Consider the following 18038-nt stretch of genomic DNA (forward strand, 5'->3'; position numbering starts at 1 on the left):
AGACTAGGGTTCACCACTGCAGGGGCATCATCTCAGAGTGTAGGGTCCTCGGTCTCTTGGTGGACTAGAAGTGAGTTCACGAGGCCTCTGCTCTATGCCACATTCTCAAACAGAGGTCACAGAAAGTGTGACATTTCTTCAGTTAAGACAGTGGCCGGGGAGGTAAGAGTTTCAACCTGCTAAGGCTCTAACAGGACAAGTCCATTTCTCACATAGAGATAGAACCAGCTTAAGGACCAGGCTCTGGGGAGTCCAGTATTGTTTGAATCTTAAATTGCTGATCACCATTTGATTCTGCTTTTTTCAAATTCAAGGGTCCTCAAAGTGATAGTATTTTGACAAACAAGGTTGAAATAATTTCAAAGTACAATTTGGAATAAATGATTGTTTTCAGAAAAGATTCCTCATTTAACATTCTTACTTTAGAGACTTAATTTTGAAGCCCACATTAATGAAGGAAGGCTATTTAGATTACCTCTTAAGGAAGGACACAGAGAGCAAACAATATTCATAATCATCCACTGTTTTAGTGGCTGTGCTTGTGGTTGGCATCAGGGACCCAGAAGGGCCTTTCTGCCAGCTGCCATGACACAGCGTTCTCAGTGGCAGTTTTAATTGAGACCTTCAGGTCCTGGTTATGGTCCGACAGACAGTAAATTCCCATATCCCGAGTATGGCTGTCTCAAAGGTTTGAGTTTGAATTGACTTAGGCGAGACAAAGAGGCTAGTCTGGTTGGAATTTACACTTCATTTTCAGACACTGTGTCGCCCACGCATCCCTGTACTGAACTCCATCGTCTCTCCTCTCCTGAAGAGAAGGTGGGCACTAGGGAGAGATGAGGAGCTTGGTACAGTTTCTTTGTTGGTTTATACAAAAGCAAGCTAACTTACCTCCCTCTTTCTTTCCCTCCCCCCCTTTTCTTTCCTTATTAAGATTTTTATTTTGATGGAGACACCATCTCAATCTTTAGCTTAGAATGGCCTGGAATTCACTATATAGCCCTTACATTCACATCAATTCTATTCCGAAATGCTGGGATTTCAGGCATGAGTTATTGCTCCCGGCCATATGAAATTGACTTAATCCAAAATTAACTTCAGTCACAGGGCAGTTTCTTTTAGGCAAGGGAATTGGAGTCGTTGTGGGGAAGACCGAGGGTTTAGGTTTTACAGAAAGAGGTAAATGTATTTGTCACATGGACACGTGAAAGGAGAACAACGAAAGGGAAGTTCTCAGGCTTCGGGCTTTGGGGTTATCCTGGCTGACAGGTTCTTTGATTTTTGCAGTGTGGCTCTTCCCTCTTGTCTCTTCCCTGCCCCTGCCCCTGGCTCCAGGCTTCCTACTCCATCCCAAGCCAGAAGTCTACAGGGTTCAGTGAAGTTACAGCTACTGGGGCCAGCCCCTCTGCCTTGCCTGTGGAGATCAAATAAAATACGAAGTCAGTGAGTCAGTTTCCCCTTATGACTGGTCTCTCCACATGTGCAGGTCAGAAGAGAAGTCAATGGGCCAAAGCTTGTTTTCGTTGAAGAAACATCCTCCAGAAGTTAAGAGATGCTATGGACTAGACAGAGGGGAGGTGATGGCAGGAAACAAGGTGAGAATGGACAAGATGGCAATCAAGGGGTGACTGTAGGGGCCCCCGCCTCATTCGTAAGGCTGTGGATAGAATTCCATTGCCCCTTTGATGGCTTGGGAATAACAAGGCTAAGTGACAGGCACAATGCCAGGCTTGCCTGGATCCTGCGTTGAACACGACACGGAGTCCCTCAGTGTCTCCTGTCCCAGGTGGCTATCCTCCCAAGCCTGTACTTGCAACCCCTTATGACACCAGTGCTCACTGCTGACTGTGAATTCTGTAACACTGACTGGGTGACATTCCCTCCTGTGTGCAAGACCTGCTCCACCCTGGCTTACCCTGGCAGGACAGGTTCCTCTCTTTGATTCTTTCTCGATGGCTGTTGGGCTTTGTGGACAAGCTGAGGCAGGACATACTGATACCAGCAAGCCAGGGAGATCTGTCCTTTCTCTTTCCTATCTCATTTGCATATAGCTCATTTATACACATTTGTTTGCGTATGCATATGTGCTCATTTGCATGTAGCATCTTGGGATGAGCACCTTCAACACAGTTCCCAACAGGTTTTGAGACTGGGATTTAATGGCATTTAATAATTTCTCTCAGGGCTGTGTTTTGCATTCCAGGGCCATGTTTTTGTTTTTGTTTTGTTTTGTTTTTCTTTTTGTCAACTTGACACAAGCTAGCATCATTTGGGAAGAGGGAACTTCAATTGAGAAAATGCCTCTGTTAGAAAGCCTGTAGGTAAGTCTATGAGGCAATCTCTCGATTAATGATTGATGCGGGAGTGCCCAGCCACTGCAGAGTGGTGTTCCAGTGGTCCTAGGTGGTTTAAGAAAGCAGGCTGAGTGAGCACAAGTCAGTAAGCAGTGTTCCTCTGTAGTCTCTGTATCAGTTCTTGTCTCTAGGTTCCTATCTTGAGTCCCTGCCCCAAATTCCCTTTACCAGGGACAATGATCTGGATGTATGAGCCAAATAAACTCTTTACTCACCAAGTTGTTTTGATCATTGCACTAGAAAGCCAACTAAGACAAAGGGGCCTTGCTTGGGGTTCATGTGAGAATGCAACACTAATGGTTATGGTCCCCAGGAACCATAATCTTCCTTCTGTCAACATCTATCTCCTTAATACAGACAGCACAGGCCTGGCGGTGGTGGTGGCAAACGCCTTTAATCCCAGCACTTGGGAGGCAAAGCCAGGTAGATCTCCATGAGTTCGAGGCCAGCCTGGTCTACAGAGCAATATCCAGGACAAGCACCAAAACTGCACAGAGAAACCCTGTCTCAAAAACAACAACAAAATACAGATAGCACAGCATTTGGGAACTTGGGAAACCTTGACTATTCCAGTCATCTGCTATCCTCGTTTTCCTAGGACACAAAACTGGTATTGGAAGTTAGGCTCTGGGGCAGGTGTTTATGAGTTCTTGGCATCTTATGCAAAGAATTAAAAATAGGGCTCACACAGATTTACAAAAGAAGCAAGGTAACTTTGATCCAAGCAAAGCCACAGTGCAGGTTGTAGAGAGAGACACTGTCAAGACTGACAGTTGGCTACATGATTGACAGCATTTGTGAGGGTCCAGAAAAGGGTCAAGAGGACAGCTTGCAGGAATCTGCTCTCTCCTTTCATTCCGTGAACCTCAGGAGTTGAACTCAGGTCCTCAGGGTTGACAGCAAGTGCCTCTACTCACTGGGCCATCTTGCCAGCCCTTTCCTTTCTTTAACAAATGAAATCATAAGGACTTTCCAAAGGTGCCTCGAATGGAGTTGTAAACTGATAATAGGAAACAAACAAACAAAAAAATGGGTCACGGAGTTGAATAAGGGAATTAAAACCCGTCTTTTGCTATCGTGGGGTTTTGAGATCCCTAGCTTTTGTAACTGGGAAGGCAGAAAGGCCATGCGCACTGAGCCTCAAGACAACACCGTACTGTTTTAATGTTCCCATTTAAACGTCTACAGAAGAGGAAAACTGTCTCTGTCCAAAACCTTCCCAGCGACTGCTGTCACTGCTCTTCTCTTCTCCACTCTCAGCTGGAAAGAGGTTTGGACCAGACCTCCAGGTGAGCGGCCCCTTCCTCTACCCACTCTCCCTAGTCCTTCTACACTGCCTTACCATGGCCTTACCATTGTCAGCATCAAATCCAGAGCTTTGGAAAGGATTGAACAGCTGACCAAACTTCTCAGACTCCTTCTCATCCACTGGTCACCTCTCTTTACTGGGTACAAGAGTGAAAACAACGTGGCAAGACAACCAGAGAACATGTACTTTCTCAGATGGAGAAACCCTGGCAAGAGACAACCAGAGTGATTGACTCACCGATGGCTTAAAAAGCAGCAAAACAGGAAGATCGCAGGTTTTGAATCTGTATTATCTTGTAAATCTAAGGACTCAACCTGTGGGGTTGCAAATCAGGAAGGTGAGGCTGCTGGCAAACACTTGCAAGCAATCGCTGACAGGCTTCAGAACGTCTCGACTATTAGTCATGGCAGAGATGGCTGCCAAATGGGGAGTGCATAAGAATATCTGCCATACACACAAACGCCCCCTGCCAAGCCAAGCACACAGAGAAAACCAGCTTCCGAATTTTTAGGCAAAGAAGCTGAGGCAGGGGAATGGTTGATAAGTTCTCCCAGAGAGTGATACTAGTTTTTTGATGGGTTACCTTCCAGTGTCTATGTAGCTCAGGGAGACCTTGAATTCACATCGATCCTCCTGCCTCAGCTTCCTGAATGCTAGAATTACAATCCTGCAAGATCATAATTAGGCAGTCCCTAATACTATTATGCGTTTGTCCCAAAGCCTTTAGTGATGTATTTTTTCAGTACACACTTAGATTCTCCATCCTCAGTGAATTACACAATAGAAACTAGACATTAGCACTCCTCTATTACTACCATGTGGTGACATGCTGGGGCTCCACAGCATACCGGGCAGCATGGTGATTGGTTGTTAAAAGCAAGGAAGTGTTGATGTTCGCCAAGGAGGAAGAACTGGAGGTGCCACTGTCTTGAACACCTCCTCTCCTTTCTCCCTCCCTCTCCTCCCTCTTTTTTCTCCTCCCCTCCCTCCCTCTCCCTTCTCCCCCCTCCTTCCCTCCCTCTTTTCCTTTCTTCCTTTTTTCCCCCTTAACATATCCAAATACCATAGTTAACAGGCCTAGAATTTTCCTTTTGATTATTTTAGTTGGAAGGTCTACTCTGTGACTAACAATTAGAGAAAACCAGAGAATCATGTGCTGGATCTGTGCTTCTCAATTTAAGAAATAGTCCCGAGAAGTCTTATCTGTCCATCCTTAGCACGTGGAAGTCTCTGGCAGGAAAGGAGAAACCTGAATGGGTGAAGGTAGAGGTCTGCACTTACCCTTTTGAATCTGAAAAATATTGATGTGGGGAACTGAACTGCTTTATTATCAACCTACAGTTTGCCAGTTATACAGCCTAAGAAATCATGCTGGAAACAGGAGGGGCATAGAGTCTACATATCAGCATCTTGCTTTCAGATTTGACCTCTGTGGAAGATCGCTTCCCAAAATGAATCATTTACAGAGAATGATGAAACCACCTTCTGGAGTTTGAAAAGAGACGAGGCTGCTTTAAGAGAGAAACAGGAAGTTGTAACTAGAAGCCCTCTGAATGCTAAGCCATCGCTAGTGAAGTAGCAACAAAGTAGCAGCGTTTATTCTGAAATCCGGTGGCTGACAGTCCGCGCTAGGCAAACCTGTTCAAAGTGCTCATCCCTCACCCAGGGATTTTTCTGAGCATCACGTTCGAGCGGAGAATGGCGGGGCAGCTTCGGCTTACGTCAGGGAAGGATGAAGATCATTTTCAACACCAGGGAGCAGTGGAGCTGCTTGCCTTCAATTTTTTGCTCATCCTTACCATTTTAACAATCTGGTTATTTAAAAATCATCGATTCCGCTTCTTGCATGAGACTGGAGGCGCGATGGTGTATGGTGAGTGTGTAAATGGTGGGATTCATGTGAAACTTGTTGCCTGGGCGTAAATAGACACTTGTGCTCAGATGGCGAAGTACCGAAAGTGAGGAGAAGATGCTGACTGAGGTGTCGTTAGCTTGATGGGAGGTGCTGCGATGTTCTGAATGCTAGCCTCTTTCTAGAGGAGCGGCAGAAATTCGCCTGGCCGCAAAGCGGCTGTCACAGTCCTGCTCTGAGGCAGCACATTGTGTGAGTCTGTTGACAGCCGGAGTCCTTTGTCATGCAGGGCGTCGTGGAGCTCTGGTCCTGATAGTGGTCAGAGCAGCCTCTTCCTAGGCAGCCAGAGGAGCGTGCAAACTTAACCAAATCGCTTCAGATTCCCTGGAGGAAATACTCTTCCAATTATTTTCAAGAAGATATACTTGTAGAAACAGATCTCACCCCTGTTACGGGAATCATTGTGTCCAAATCCTTTTTCATCATATGAACCCTGTTTTAGCTTCTGATAATAAAAAGTGTTAAACCAAGACTTTCCTATGCAGTACTGTCTATTGCTTAGCCTGAGTTCATGTGATCTTGTTTATGATACTTATTTGTGCTCTCACACACTTTCTCCTGTTTCTGCTTTTTTTTTTTTTTTTTTTTTTTTTTTTTTTTTTTTAACTTTTAGACAGGGTCTCACTCTGTGGCCAAGGCCGGCCTGGAACCCACTAGGCTGGCTTCATACAATGATCCTCCTGCCCCAGTCTCCTGAGTGTTGGAGTAATAGGCATAAGTAACCACACCCGACTCTTTAAACCATGCGGAAAAGTGTTAGTTTAAGATTTAACCTCCCAAAGTGATGTTCTTTCTATGCAAGTTACCATGTCATCCATCCGTTTTGGAAAGTTTAATTAAATGTGATTATGTAGTCTAGTAGTCTATACAGACTAGACTGGATTACCTAGTTTTTTAAGGTAAGATACAAGGCACCAGTACTGAACTGATACCGAGACAATTGTTGCACTACCAACTGCCTTCACTACCCTATCCCACCTAGGAAAAAATAACAACTTTGAACACAATGCTAACAGCCAAAGGGCTGCCATAATGCATAGTGAAGAACATACTTTTTGGCTCACCCTTATTTCAGTAGTCTTGAGGCCCTTTGATATGTCTAAGGTCCAGGGGACAAGATGAGGGCACATTTTCTGTGCTAAGCATGTGATGTCCTGATGTTAAGTATGTACTGCCCTGAAGTGAAGTATGAGAAATCCTATCCTTAACTAGATCCCCTGCGAGACATCTGAGCTACAGGACAGACATTTAAGGCCAAGCAGTGCAGTTTGTTTTCAGGCAGCCAGTTCAGAGCGGAGTTCAGTTCCTTTGTGCTGAGAGTCACACAGCACCCAGCAAACTTTTCGGGGTGGGGGTGGAACTCAGAAGAGACATGCCTAAACAGAAGGGCACCGCACGGTGCTTTCAGAGGCAGAGCCCCAGCCATGAGTCATTCTCCCTTTCTCCGATCTTTCTCTGTCTTGGGTAATAAATAATCAAAAAGATACAGGATGTAATCTGAGAAGCCAGAAACAATATCATCCTTAGCATCATGTCCAAGGGCTGTCCATACCTTAGTGATGTAACACAGGTTTAAGATTAAGTCCTTATTAGAGGAAAGATTACCCCACAGCCTTAAACTTGCTTGAATTATGACTATTGTTGCCAATTTCCTTCTTTACTGTAGGGAGATTGTTTTATAAAAGTAGTTAAAGTTTGATTGAATTGATTTCTGATTAAATTTTGGCTAATAAGCAGGCATGGAGGTCCTCCCCAAGCTGAACAGCCAGCCAGGTGTCATGGTCCTCCCGGTGTGTGTTCATACATTTCAAGCTGTTAATGAAGTTTTTGTCCAGGCTAGACTCTGAAAAGAATTCATCAGGATGGCCTTCACATTCTTCTTCCAGGATAATCAAAATGCTATACCTGAAGCACTTCATACTTTCTGTCAGGGGTAGGTACAATGAAATAGTCAAACTAAAACCCAGGGAAAAGAGGAACTCTAAGAAATATTTCTTAATAGTAAGTGGGAGAGAACCCCAAATGCATTAGTTGCCCAGTCTTTTAAGTGAATATGGAATTCATACAGTGGAAAGGGACCTCAGCAACGGAAGTCCCATTTTACAGAGGAAGTAGGGCTTATGGAGGTCATGGTATTAGTTTGTTGTTGAGCCAGGGTTCAGCATGGCTTTTAACTAAGGATGCTGAGATAGTAATAGGTAAATTTCTTCAGTGATATTCCAGGGAGTGTGTGTGTGTGTGTGTGTGTGTGTGTGTGTGTACAGGGGGTGGGTGGGTAGGGGAGAAATACAGAAGAGCAAGCACCAAATATATGCTCCTGCTGCAAGCAGGACTTTAAGGACTGGCCATATAGTTTCTTTTCTAGCAGGTCTGACAAACTGAAATTCCAGGGTAAACCCTTTCTCCAATCTGAGGATGGAAGTCGTTGTTCCTATGGGAGTCTGGTGAGATGCGTAGTGAGGACCAATGGGAAAGGAAGACAAACTTAGATGTTTTAATTTTCTTCTTTTCAGTAGTCTGCAGCAGTCCCCCACTCCATCCCCAACAGGCTTGCCACCTTAAAGTAGACTGCAACAATTCTCTCTACCCTCCAGGCTTGCCACAAGGCACCTTGGAGAGTGGCCTTTTTCTTCAGGCTTATCGGTGAATTAGGCTAGCAGCCCCTACTTTTCTGGCTCTACCATCTTGCCGTCATCAACTGATTGAACAACTTGCTGTTTGCCTCTCTGCTGAGACTGGCATTTTCTTCAAGGCACCACATTCCCTGTCCCCTTCTGCAGGCATTCTGGTGACCTGTGCTAAATGTCCCTTAGAAGATTCAATAGATGTTGATACATTTAATCAGTGTACTTGGGAATCCAATTAAAAAAAAAATCCTAGGGATCAGAGGCTTAGAAAATGAACAGTTAGAGGATAAACAAGGGGCAATGTGACCAAGCAGAATGTTGAACAGTTCTTTCGTAATTATTGTTAGAAACAATTTTCAAGTTGTTAACCTTAAAATATCATATGCAGGGTTATAGGGGCCAAGACATTTTCTCTGTGTTGATTGGAAATAAAACTGAAGATATAAATACAAGTAATTGCTTATATGAAAAAAAAGTCTCCTTTCATTATTATGGGTCATGGGATGCTTTTAAAAATTAGCGGCATCATTGTGGCAATATTTTTGCCTCACCAGGCATGGTGAAGGGTAATTGTCGCTCATGACATCCTATGGCTCTGGTTGTTTCAAAATGGAAGAATAAGGAACAGTAATAATCATTTAAACTGCACTAAAAGTCAAAATGAGCGTTAATGGTCAAAATATTGATTGGTAGCAGCTGGAACACTTAGCACTGCTTACTCAGGGCCTAGCATCATCTCCTCAGTGCTCATAAGAGAGCACTGGCTCCTTGGTCCCTGATAGCATTAAAGAGTCCGTTGTATCTCCCCGGGGGCTGCCACATCTCACAGGCCATTTGTAATGTCATACCTTTGAGGGTTGGAATTTAAGACTAGGGACAGAACAATTTGAACATCTTAGAGTTCTATCTTTGGTTTTCACCGTCATCCAATTAGAGACTCTCCTGAATCCATGTAGAAATTTCTTCATCATTTAGTAGGAACCAAGGAAATTCCAAGTCTCTATACTTAGACTTTTGAGTTCCTCAAAAGCCCTGTCATAGTCAGATGTTTTCTGATCCCTTAAGAGTATTCTTAACTAAGTTTAATAGAGCAATTTAATTTAATCAACAGCTAGGGGTTTTTGTTTGTTTTGTTTTGTTTTTCAGGTTTAAAGAAACTATAGTCACAAAACTGTCTTTTTCCAAATCTTATGTAGGCATTGATTTCATTCCAGCCCTTCTCAGAGGTTCCGGGCTGAAACTGGATGGCTGGCATGATGTGTCTCCACCTTACTGGTCCAGTTTTGCTCTGATCCAGCTCAACCTGTGCCCCCCACAGCCAAACCCACACGCTCATCCCCACTCTCCCCTCTGCCCTGGCCTGTGTGGTCCTTCTTAGGCACTGTGCCTGTTGAAACCTCGCAAACTCCGTAGAGAAAGCACCGAGGCTCTCTGTGAGGGTCAGTGCTCTTAAGGTTGATTTTTTTTCCCTCTCTCAGTGGTGGGATGTATTGTTTTGTTATGTGACTTAATTTCTGGTCTGATTTTTCTCATCTGTGAAATGAGGAGGACATGAACTCTTTTCTAGCTTCAAAATTTCTCCAAAATTCAGACCCAGACACACTTGAGTCAGATGTCTTGGAGTGACTTCTGTTAAACCCAGTAGCTTTCTTTGTGGAATCAAATAGTCAATCATGACATCTAGTCCTTTCTTCTAGACACGATTTTACTTAGTAGCATTGGTTTATCACTCCTAGTTCTCGCAGGCCTGCTTTGATCTTTAATTTGGTGCTCAGTAAATCTTACTGAATTTCTACTGGAATCCCTCACTAGGCAGGGACCCCATCAGAGCACTTAGGGGTGGCTGTGTGCATCTCTGTAGGTCCCATTCTCACTAAATCAGAGTGGCTCTGCCTTAGCCTGAAGGATCTGCAGGCTAGGTAGTTAGGATCAAGATTCTCCCCTGTGCTATAAAAAGCTTGATTTTTGTGCCCAAGGTTTTCCACACTGTATGATGTTGGCTAAATTAAATAAGTAGAGGAACTGAATCAAAGATTTTTTTTTTCTACATAAGATGTTGTATTGGGGCATACTGGTACACACCTGTAATCCCAGCACTTGGGAGGCAGAGGCAGAAGGATCAATGCAAATTTCATTTCAAATCACCCTTGCATAGTAAGTTACAGGCCAGTGAAGGCTGTGAGTTAGACTCTGTTTCAAAAACTAGAAGGAAGAGGCAGGTGGATCTCTCTGAGTTTGAGACCAACCTGGGCTACAGAGTGAGTTCCAGGACAGGCTCCAAAGTTACACAGAGAAACCACACACACACATACACACACACACATACACACACACACACACACACACACACACACACACACACACACACACACTCACACACCTAGAGGGGAGGGATTTTTTTTAAAGTAAAATAACCTCTGTATCCTAAATAAGCCTGTGTATTGTGCTGTAGTCCTGAGCCTTCAGAGTTGTATAGCTTTGGCCTGGCTGCCCTGGTGCCTCTTTATCACTCCTCTCAGGTCTGAAGGGCTACTGATGCTCTGCACCACGAGAGGGGGGTTATTACTCAAGCTATTTATGAGCTATTATCTAGAGTCTAATTGAACTAAACTCATAGGATTAGTGACAGGGAATATTAATCTTTGTTATCTCAAAACGTTGATATATAATAAAAAACTAGCTAACAACAAATAGAATGTATCATGTAAAAATTTACAGCTGTAAGGACTTTGCACATATTAACCCATTTAATCCTCACAGTAGTCATTTTTAGATGGGGAATCTGGGACAACAGAGAATCAAGTAACTTGCCCAAAGTCACACAAGTACTTAAGGCCAGGTGTGGGACTCAAAGCTTGCCAATTTGGTTCTATATGGCTTCCAGGTATCACAAATGTGTGTGCCTGTGTTTTCATGTGTATATGTATGTGTGTGTGTGTGTGTGTGTGTGTGTGTGTGTGTTCAGTCGGGCATGCATATGCACACAAAAGTGCATAAAGAAGAGATTATTGCTTTCGAGCTACAGATGAGGAATCCAATACTCAGAAGCACAGGGTAACTGGTAATTGCAGGGCTGTGTTTCCAACTCAGGACTATGATGTCAGTGCTCCATGCCCCAAGCATTCACTCTAGATTACCTGCTGTTGTTTACAAAAGGTTTATTTTGTTCCAGACAATGGTACCTGTGCTGGCTAGTTTTATGTCAATTTGACACAAGCTAAAGTCATCTGAGAGGAGAAAACCTCAATGCAGAAAATGCCTCCTTAAGATCATGCTGAAGGCAAGCTTGTATAGTATTATCTTAATTAGTGATTGATGGGGGAGGACCCAGCCCATTGTGGGTGGTATATACGTGGGCAGGTTGGTCCTGGGTTCTATAAGAAGACAGGCTGAACAAGTCACGGGAAGCAAGCCAGTAAGCGGCACCCCTCTGTGGCCTCTGCTTCAGTTCCTGCTCCAGGTTCCTGTTCTAGGTTCCTGCTCTGTTTGAGTTCCTGTCCTGGCTTCCTTCAATGATGAACAGCAATATGGAAATGTAAGACAAATAAATCTGAACTCCCCAAGTTGTTTTGGTCATGGTTTTTCATCACAGTAATGGAAACCCTAAGACAGTGCCTTTGGAAGTTTGCAAAATAAATATAAGGAAGCCAGAGAATTAGAAAATGTACATGCTATACAGAGTTGGAGGGAACATTTTTGAGTGTGGTCTCAGATTTGGGTCACCATTGTGTTCGTATCAGAGTATGCCCATTCAGTCAATGGGGAATCGTTGTGGTCAGTGGCAGTTCAGTTCCTTTATTACATGAAGCCTCAGAAATGGTAGTGTCCAGAGCAAAAGCCCAATGTAACACAGTGGATGCAATACTGTGACATCACATTCATGCTAAGTAGCTGGAGCTGAAGTATTCCAGGGAAAGTGATATGGCTGCCTGGAAACACCTGCCCACACCCCCTGGGGAAGCTGCCTTGCCAAATGCCTTGTTTGGGTTTTAAATACCTGTGGATGTCAGAATGCGTGTGGTGGGTGTTTTATATAGCCCGAGAAAGGAAAGTGGATTTATGTGAATCATAAAAAAATAAAATAAAAAATAAAAATGAGCTTTCACCATATGTTAGTTGGACTGGATTTAATTTTTGGTAGAGTCTGGAAGATGATGACTTTTATTTCAGGGGTCTCAGAACCCTGAGAGCTTCATGCTGAGTTGACACTGTTGATCTTGGTAGAATTCCAAGGCTGTAGTCTCAATCCTATTGGCTATTGATGGGAACTACTGTCTCTGATGTCTTATACAGTGCTTCTAACAGCCTGGGCCCTGCCCTAATAGCATCATTCACTAAAGAACAATGACCAAAAGCAGGTGGATATGATCAAAAACTCTGGGTTGTGGCCCAGCAATGTGTCTACAACCTTCTAGGTGGCTCCCATGTGTTCACACTCCAGTGCTTCACTAGGAACAGCATTAAATAGGCAGTTGCTGATTTCATTTTCTATCATCTTTTCCACCCAATCAGGATGAAAAACATCTTCCTTCTTGGAAGCTCCTTTCACTGTCCCCAACATTATGCTACTAGGAAAAATGATAGATTGCTTTGTAAAACTGTGAAGTAAGAAACCACTGTTCAACCAATATGTATCTAGTTGGACCCTCTTGTCTACAGGTCTGCTGATAGCCTCTTAGGGATCCTAAGGAAGGATGTTGGCTACAAAAAGCTGGTGCCTGAAGTAGTTTCCAGGGAAAAGTAATCTATAATACACGTTAGAAATCCCCAAACCCAGTGAAATATGTGTGTTGCGTTACAGATGTGTATGTACACATGCATGTTGTGTGTTATGTGTATGCTTACATGTGTGCATGGCATATTAAGTATTATCTAATGTGTACCAAGGGTGGGTGGTGGGTACGAGGTATCTTACTCTGGATAGAATATGATAGTTGGACTTGTGCCATTTTTCATGGGACTCCTCCACACAAATATTTTGAAGTTGTCCCAAGGTGGACAACTTGATGGAGGGCTCTCCATCTGGGTGTATATGGGGGTGTTCAGGCTGGGAGGTAGCACACTCTAGTCCTAAAATCATTATGAAACATTTTTCCTCACCAGGAAAAGTCCGTAGTGAAGAGTGTGAAGCAATGAATTATGTCCCTTTTAGCAACACCCACACTCAGCTTTCAAATTTAGGTTGGTGGGGGCGGGGCTGGAGAAAAAAAACAAAAGCCTTAAATAACAGGCAGCATTGTATATATAGATATCTTACTTTCCTTTTTAGCCCTGACTAAATGCATGTTTAAACAAAATTACTAAACAGGAACTTGTTGGGAAATGCATTTGGACATTGACACCCAAATCTTTGTCATCTCTTTCAACCAGTGTGAGTATCAAGACTTTGATCAGGTGACTAGAAAATGGATAACTATAAAATAAGAAGTTAAAAGTATCAGAGATGCAGTTAAACTCAAATATGTGTAAATGTCTGCTGGTTGGCGTTCTTAGAGCATCATGCTCTTTTCTTCCTTGTGGCCCTTACTGGTCACCCCCACGGCAGGATTGCCCATTCATTTATGCATGCCCCTCCACGGAGGCTGTGTGTCTCCTCTTTTCCATAGACTAAACCCGTGCACATCCTTACATGCCTTGGGGAGCCTTCCTCCAGTGCTGTGAGGACTGGGCTAGTTTATCTTTCCTTTAAACTCTTCGGAGTTTAAGATTCCCTGGGACTTGGCACGTTATATTTTGAATAGAGTGTTAAGACATGTTCAGGGCTGGGGATGCACCTCAGTATCAGTTCTTGCCTGGCACGTACAGGACCTGGGTTCTATTCAGCAACAAGTGAACAGAAACCCTGACCCCTGACTCCCCTCTTCTTCTCTCCCCTCCTCTCCTCCCTGTCTCTCAAACTCTTCTATGAAGCTCCCTGGCAGGGTTCCCTTCACTTATTCCAGAGCTACTTGTCAGCAAGCGGGAAAAAGAAGGTGCCTAGAGCTGAGGATGAAGTCAGTTTACCCTGAGCACTTGGCTGTGTGGGGAGGGATGGGCAGCTGAAAACAGACAAACAGGGCATCCCCTGTGTGGGGGTTGTGTGTTTGCAATATCAGCTACTGGTGATGGGCTGGCAGGAGGAGCGTGAACTTGAGACCCCGTCATGACACAAACAAATAGGACTTTGTGATGTGAAGGGAGAGAGAGAGAGAGAGCAAAAACTAGTTAGTTAGTTAGTTAGTTAGTTAGTTAGTTAGTTAGTTAGTTTTTACCACGCTTGTCAGGTTGAGATGGTTAGGGATTCACCTACTTGGTTTAGAGAAGGGGCAATGTCGTCACTCAGCACATGGAGCATCAACTCCAGAACTCAGCTGTCCTGTATTATGTATTACTCTTCACGTACTCGCTGCCCGTGCCCATGGCTTTCAAGATCTTGCAAACTCCATGGAGCACCTGAGTGATTGCTGTGCAGTAGTCCACAGAACTCACACCCACAGCTGGGCTGCCTGTGCCCTTCATCTCCAGGGAAGCAGCATTCCTTCAAAACTGAGGCTTCAAAACAGGGGAGCTGGAGTTGTGCTTTGCCCTGCTGTGGGGCACGACACGTGACCATCTAGACACAAAAGAGACGGGGATATGTCTGTATGTTGAAGACCATTCTGCCATCTGCTGCCATTTAGGGTTTGTAAAAGTATTGAAGTCTCATCCACATTTCTCCAAGCAAAGCCCTGTCAGCGGAACATTTCTGTACCATATTGAATAACTGTCGTCAGCAGGATGCAGAGGACTTGACTGTAGAATGGGGTTTATAGTGAGACACTTATAGTACCTTATTCTTAGAGGACGTTAGCATACCAGGATTGTGCGGGAGGAAAAGGCCAGTGGGCTGCTGGCATATTCCAATGTTTCTTGGGGGATAAAATCATTTTGTATTTCTTTCTTTCTAGCTTATGCAAGCCTCAGAACATGTCCTACATGTAAGATGGCATGCAAGTAGAATAAAGTGGACAATGAAATAAGAGAGACTCCAGATGGCAAGGCTGATGTTTTTGAATGCTCCTTGATGGGAGCATCCCTGAAGCCCTTTCCATTTTCTGCTCTCCTCCCCCACCCTCCATCTTTCTATCCATCTCTCTCTATCTCTATATCTCCATCTCTCTGGTTGTTTGTTTGACACAGAGTCTCATATAGCCTAGTCTTGCCTTGATTTTCCTACCTCCGTCTCTCAAGTGCTGGGATAACAGGTACACGCGACTACACATCACTTCCTCATTCCCTTCATGCTCTGACGTGGTGTAGCTGCCTGCCAGACATCTGCTAGATGACAATTGTATAGAAAGCCCTAAAGGACAGGGACATCACAGCATTTGTTGAGGTGGTCATTCTCTGTGACACTTGAAAATCTCTGGGACTTGTGGACTACATAGCAGATCCTCTTCTTCTTGACTTCAAGGGAGTTTATACACTAAAAAAAAAAAAAAAATCCAACTGCAAATCTGCCTAAAGTATTTGTCTTTCCTGGAGGAAAGGGGATGAATCATAGCACAGAGCCTCTGCCTTAAACGGTCTCATTGTGTACTAGAATTCTGCAAAGCAACACTGAGTAATGTGGGCTACCATGAGACTGACTCCCAATGCTGTGTGGCTCACACCACGTGAGCTGTACTCAGGTGAGGGAGATCTGTATACCAGGGCATATGTTTGCCAAGGTGAGGCCAAGTGCCTTTTTCGAGTACCGGGTGCTCTGCGAACCGAGCTCTGTAAGGGGATTGTGTGAAGCTGAAGGAGGTCAGAGTTCCTCTCCCTACCCTGCGTGTTCAGACATTCAGACTGAAAGAAGCCCCAATGCTTCTTAGGTAGATGCTGCCTGGAAAGGTGATGCCAGCTCCTGTGGAAGGAGTGGGTCTCGGAGAGTGCTCCGAGTGCTGGGGCAGATCTAGGTTGTGGCTGTGAGCATGTGTTCTGGGAGGTGGTCCTTTACTGAGTCAGGATAGCTTCTTTGAGTGTCTGATTTTCTTGTTTTCCCACGGAAGTGGCGCTTTACGTTCTGCAGCTACGGTGGCCAGTCTTCTGTTCATCGGTGATATGGTGACTGGCACTTCCTGAAACAATCCCTTCTACTCAGACTTGTCTTCCTCTTGCAGCCCTCCTGGAGCTCTCATCTACTCCTGTGTAATCTTGCCAGGGCAGCGTGTGTGCCCATTCACCACTCCATCTTTGTGTCAGCATATGCCCAGAGCACTGAGTTTACCTGTGAAAAACTGTGGGAGGCTGTGTGGGAGCGCCTGGCCTCTGACAAACAAGGATTGTCATGCTGCTGTTCCCGCAGCATGGGTGTGCTAGCCTCGGTGCCTCTGGAAACTGCCAAGATTTGATTTCTCCAAACGCTTGGGATTTGGCGCAAACTAGGGCCAGAACCTTTTGGCTCATATGTTAAGTTGGCTCCTATAAGAAGGAAGTGCTGGAAGAGATTAGCTCTAGAAAATAATTCACTAGGAGAAGCTTCTTTGAGAGAAAATGGGGAGGGGTATGAGGACTCCGGGATAGATGTCTGTCTTTGATGTTGAACCAACATTTTTGGAGAAAGGAAAAGAAAAGAGCTTGTCAGGGGACCCTTAGCCTACACTGCAGCTCTAGGAAAGGTCTGTCAAAATTATGGGGTGATTATACCTATCTATGGCTGCCCTTCAGAGGAGTACCTGGCTCCTTGCCTTTACAGACTTGCTAGGCTCAGGCATGGGCTGTGCGCAGGGTATAGGATGCCTCAGCATAAGCGTGGTGATAGATGCTGGGGCACAGATGCTAAGTCCATGCCCACTGCCCTCCTCTCAAGAGAGCCGCATTTTCATGGCTAATCCATCTGCTTATTTCTGGCTGCAAATGCCTCCACTTACTTCAGGGTGTTTCTTCTTGACATCCGAGACCCAAGCTGGTGCAGGACCAGGCAGGATCATTTAGTTTTTGAGCCCGTATATGAATTTAACCACACCAATGAGTAGGTGTTTGCTGTTGAGGCAAGGACTTGCTTTCTATACTTGGGAAATGACTACAGGCAGAAACACTTTTTGTTCATTTCTTGCTACCTCACTGAGAGCATTTTCCAAAATTTAGTAGCTTACCTACCGGGAGTTTGAAATGACATTAATTCAGGTTCTTCCATTGAGACCCCTGCAATTCTGCGAATTCTGTTTTGTGTTTCCTTTAGTTTTGTGCCATGGCACCAGCTGGCTCACTTTTAGGGGATGAGTTGACAGTGTTGTTCTTCCACAGGCACCTACAAAGCATGAGGTGTGGGTGATGTATCCTCTGCCCCTCTCTAGGTTATCATAAGCGTTCAGTACTATGCCTGGAAGGTTCCCACTGTTCTGTGGCAGATTGTGTATTCAGTGACGGTCAGTGAGCTGGTGAGACTTCATTGCTGTGCTGAAATAGCCAAGACTATAGCAAAGACAGGGTTGATTTGAGCCCATGGTTTCTGAGACTTCAGTCTAGCTGCTTGGTCCCATCCCTGTGGCCTGTGGTGATAAAGAACATCCTGGAAGTAGGGCCATAGTGCCTAGAGCTCTTACTTTATGGCAGAAACAGAGAGAGACAGGAAGGAGCTGGGACAAGGTATAGTCTTTGGGATTCCCCCAGTGGCCTCAATGATTGAACACAGCAGCTAAGGACAAACTTTCAACATATGCACCTTTAGGGAGACCCTTTATGTCTAAACCATAATGTTTAAGTGTCTTCTCTTGTTTGTGAAGATTGTGTGCAGTGTTTTCATTATGAAAGAGCAGGTTATACTGAAGGAATGGTAAGTGAGATTTTAAAAATTCATCGAAGAAGTTTGTCAGTTTGCTTTTTTTCTTACC

The 18038-nt window shown here is 44.5% G+C and overlaps 1 protein-coding gene across 1 annotated transcript in view; it reads left to right on the forward strand.

Moving 5' to 3' along the window:
- Nucleotides 1-5183: 5183 nt before the first annotated feature.
- The window catches only part of Slc9a9 (solute carrier family 9 member A9), a 548574-nt gene continuing 535719 nt past the window's right edge, over nt 5184-18038 (forward strand). The window contains exon 1 of the mRNA XM_076576829.1: nt 5184-5536. Coding sequence (XP_076432944.1) covers nt 5362-5536 — 175 coding nt within the window. The 5' untranslated portion in view covers nt 5184-5361. The remainder of the gene's footprint in view (nt 5537-18038) is intronic.

The sequence above is a fragment of the Peromyscus maniculatus genome, chromosome 7 (assembly GCF_049852395.1).
Source record: "Peromyscus maniculatus bairdii isolate BWxNUB_F1_BW_parent chromosome 7, HU_Pman_BW_mat_3.1, whole genome shotgun sequence".
Classification (NCBI taxonomy): Eukaryota; Metazoa; Chordata; class Mammalia; order Rodentia; family Cricetidae; genus Peromyscus; species Peromyscus maniculatus.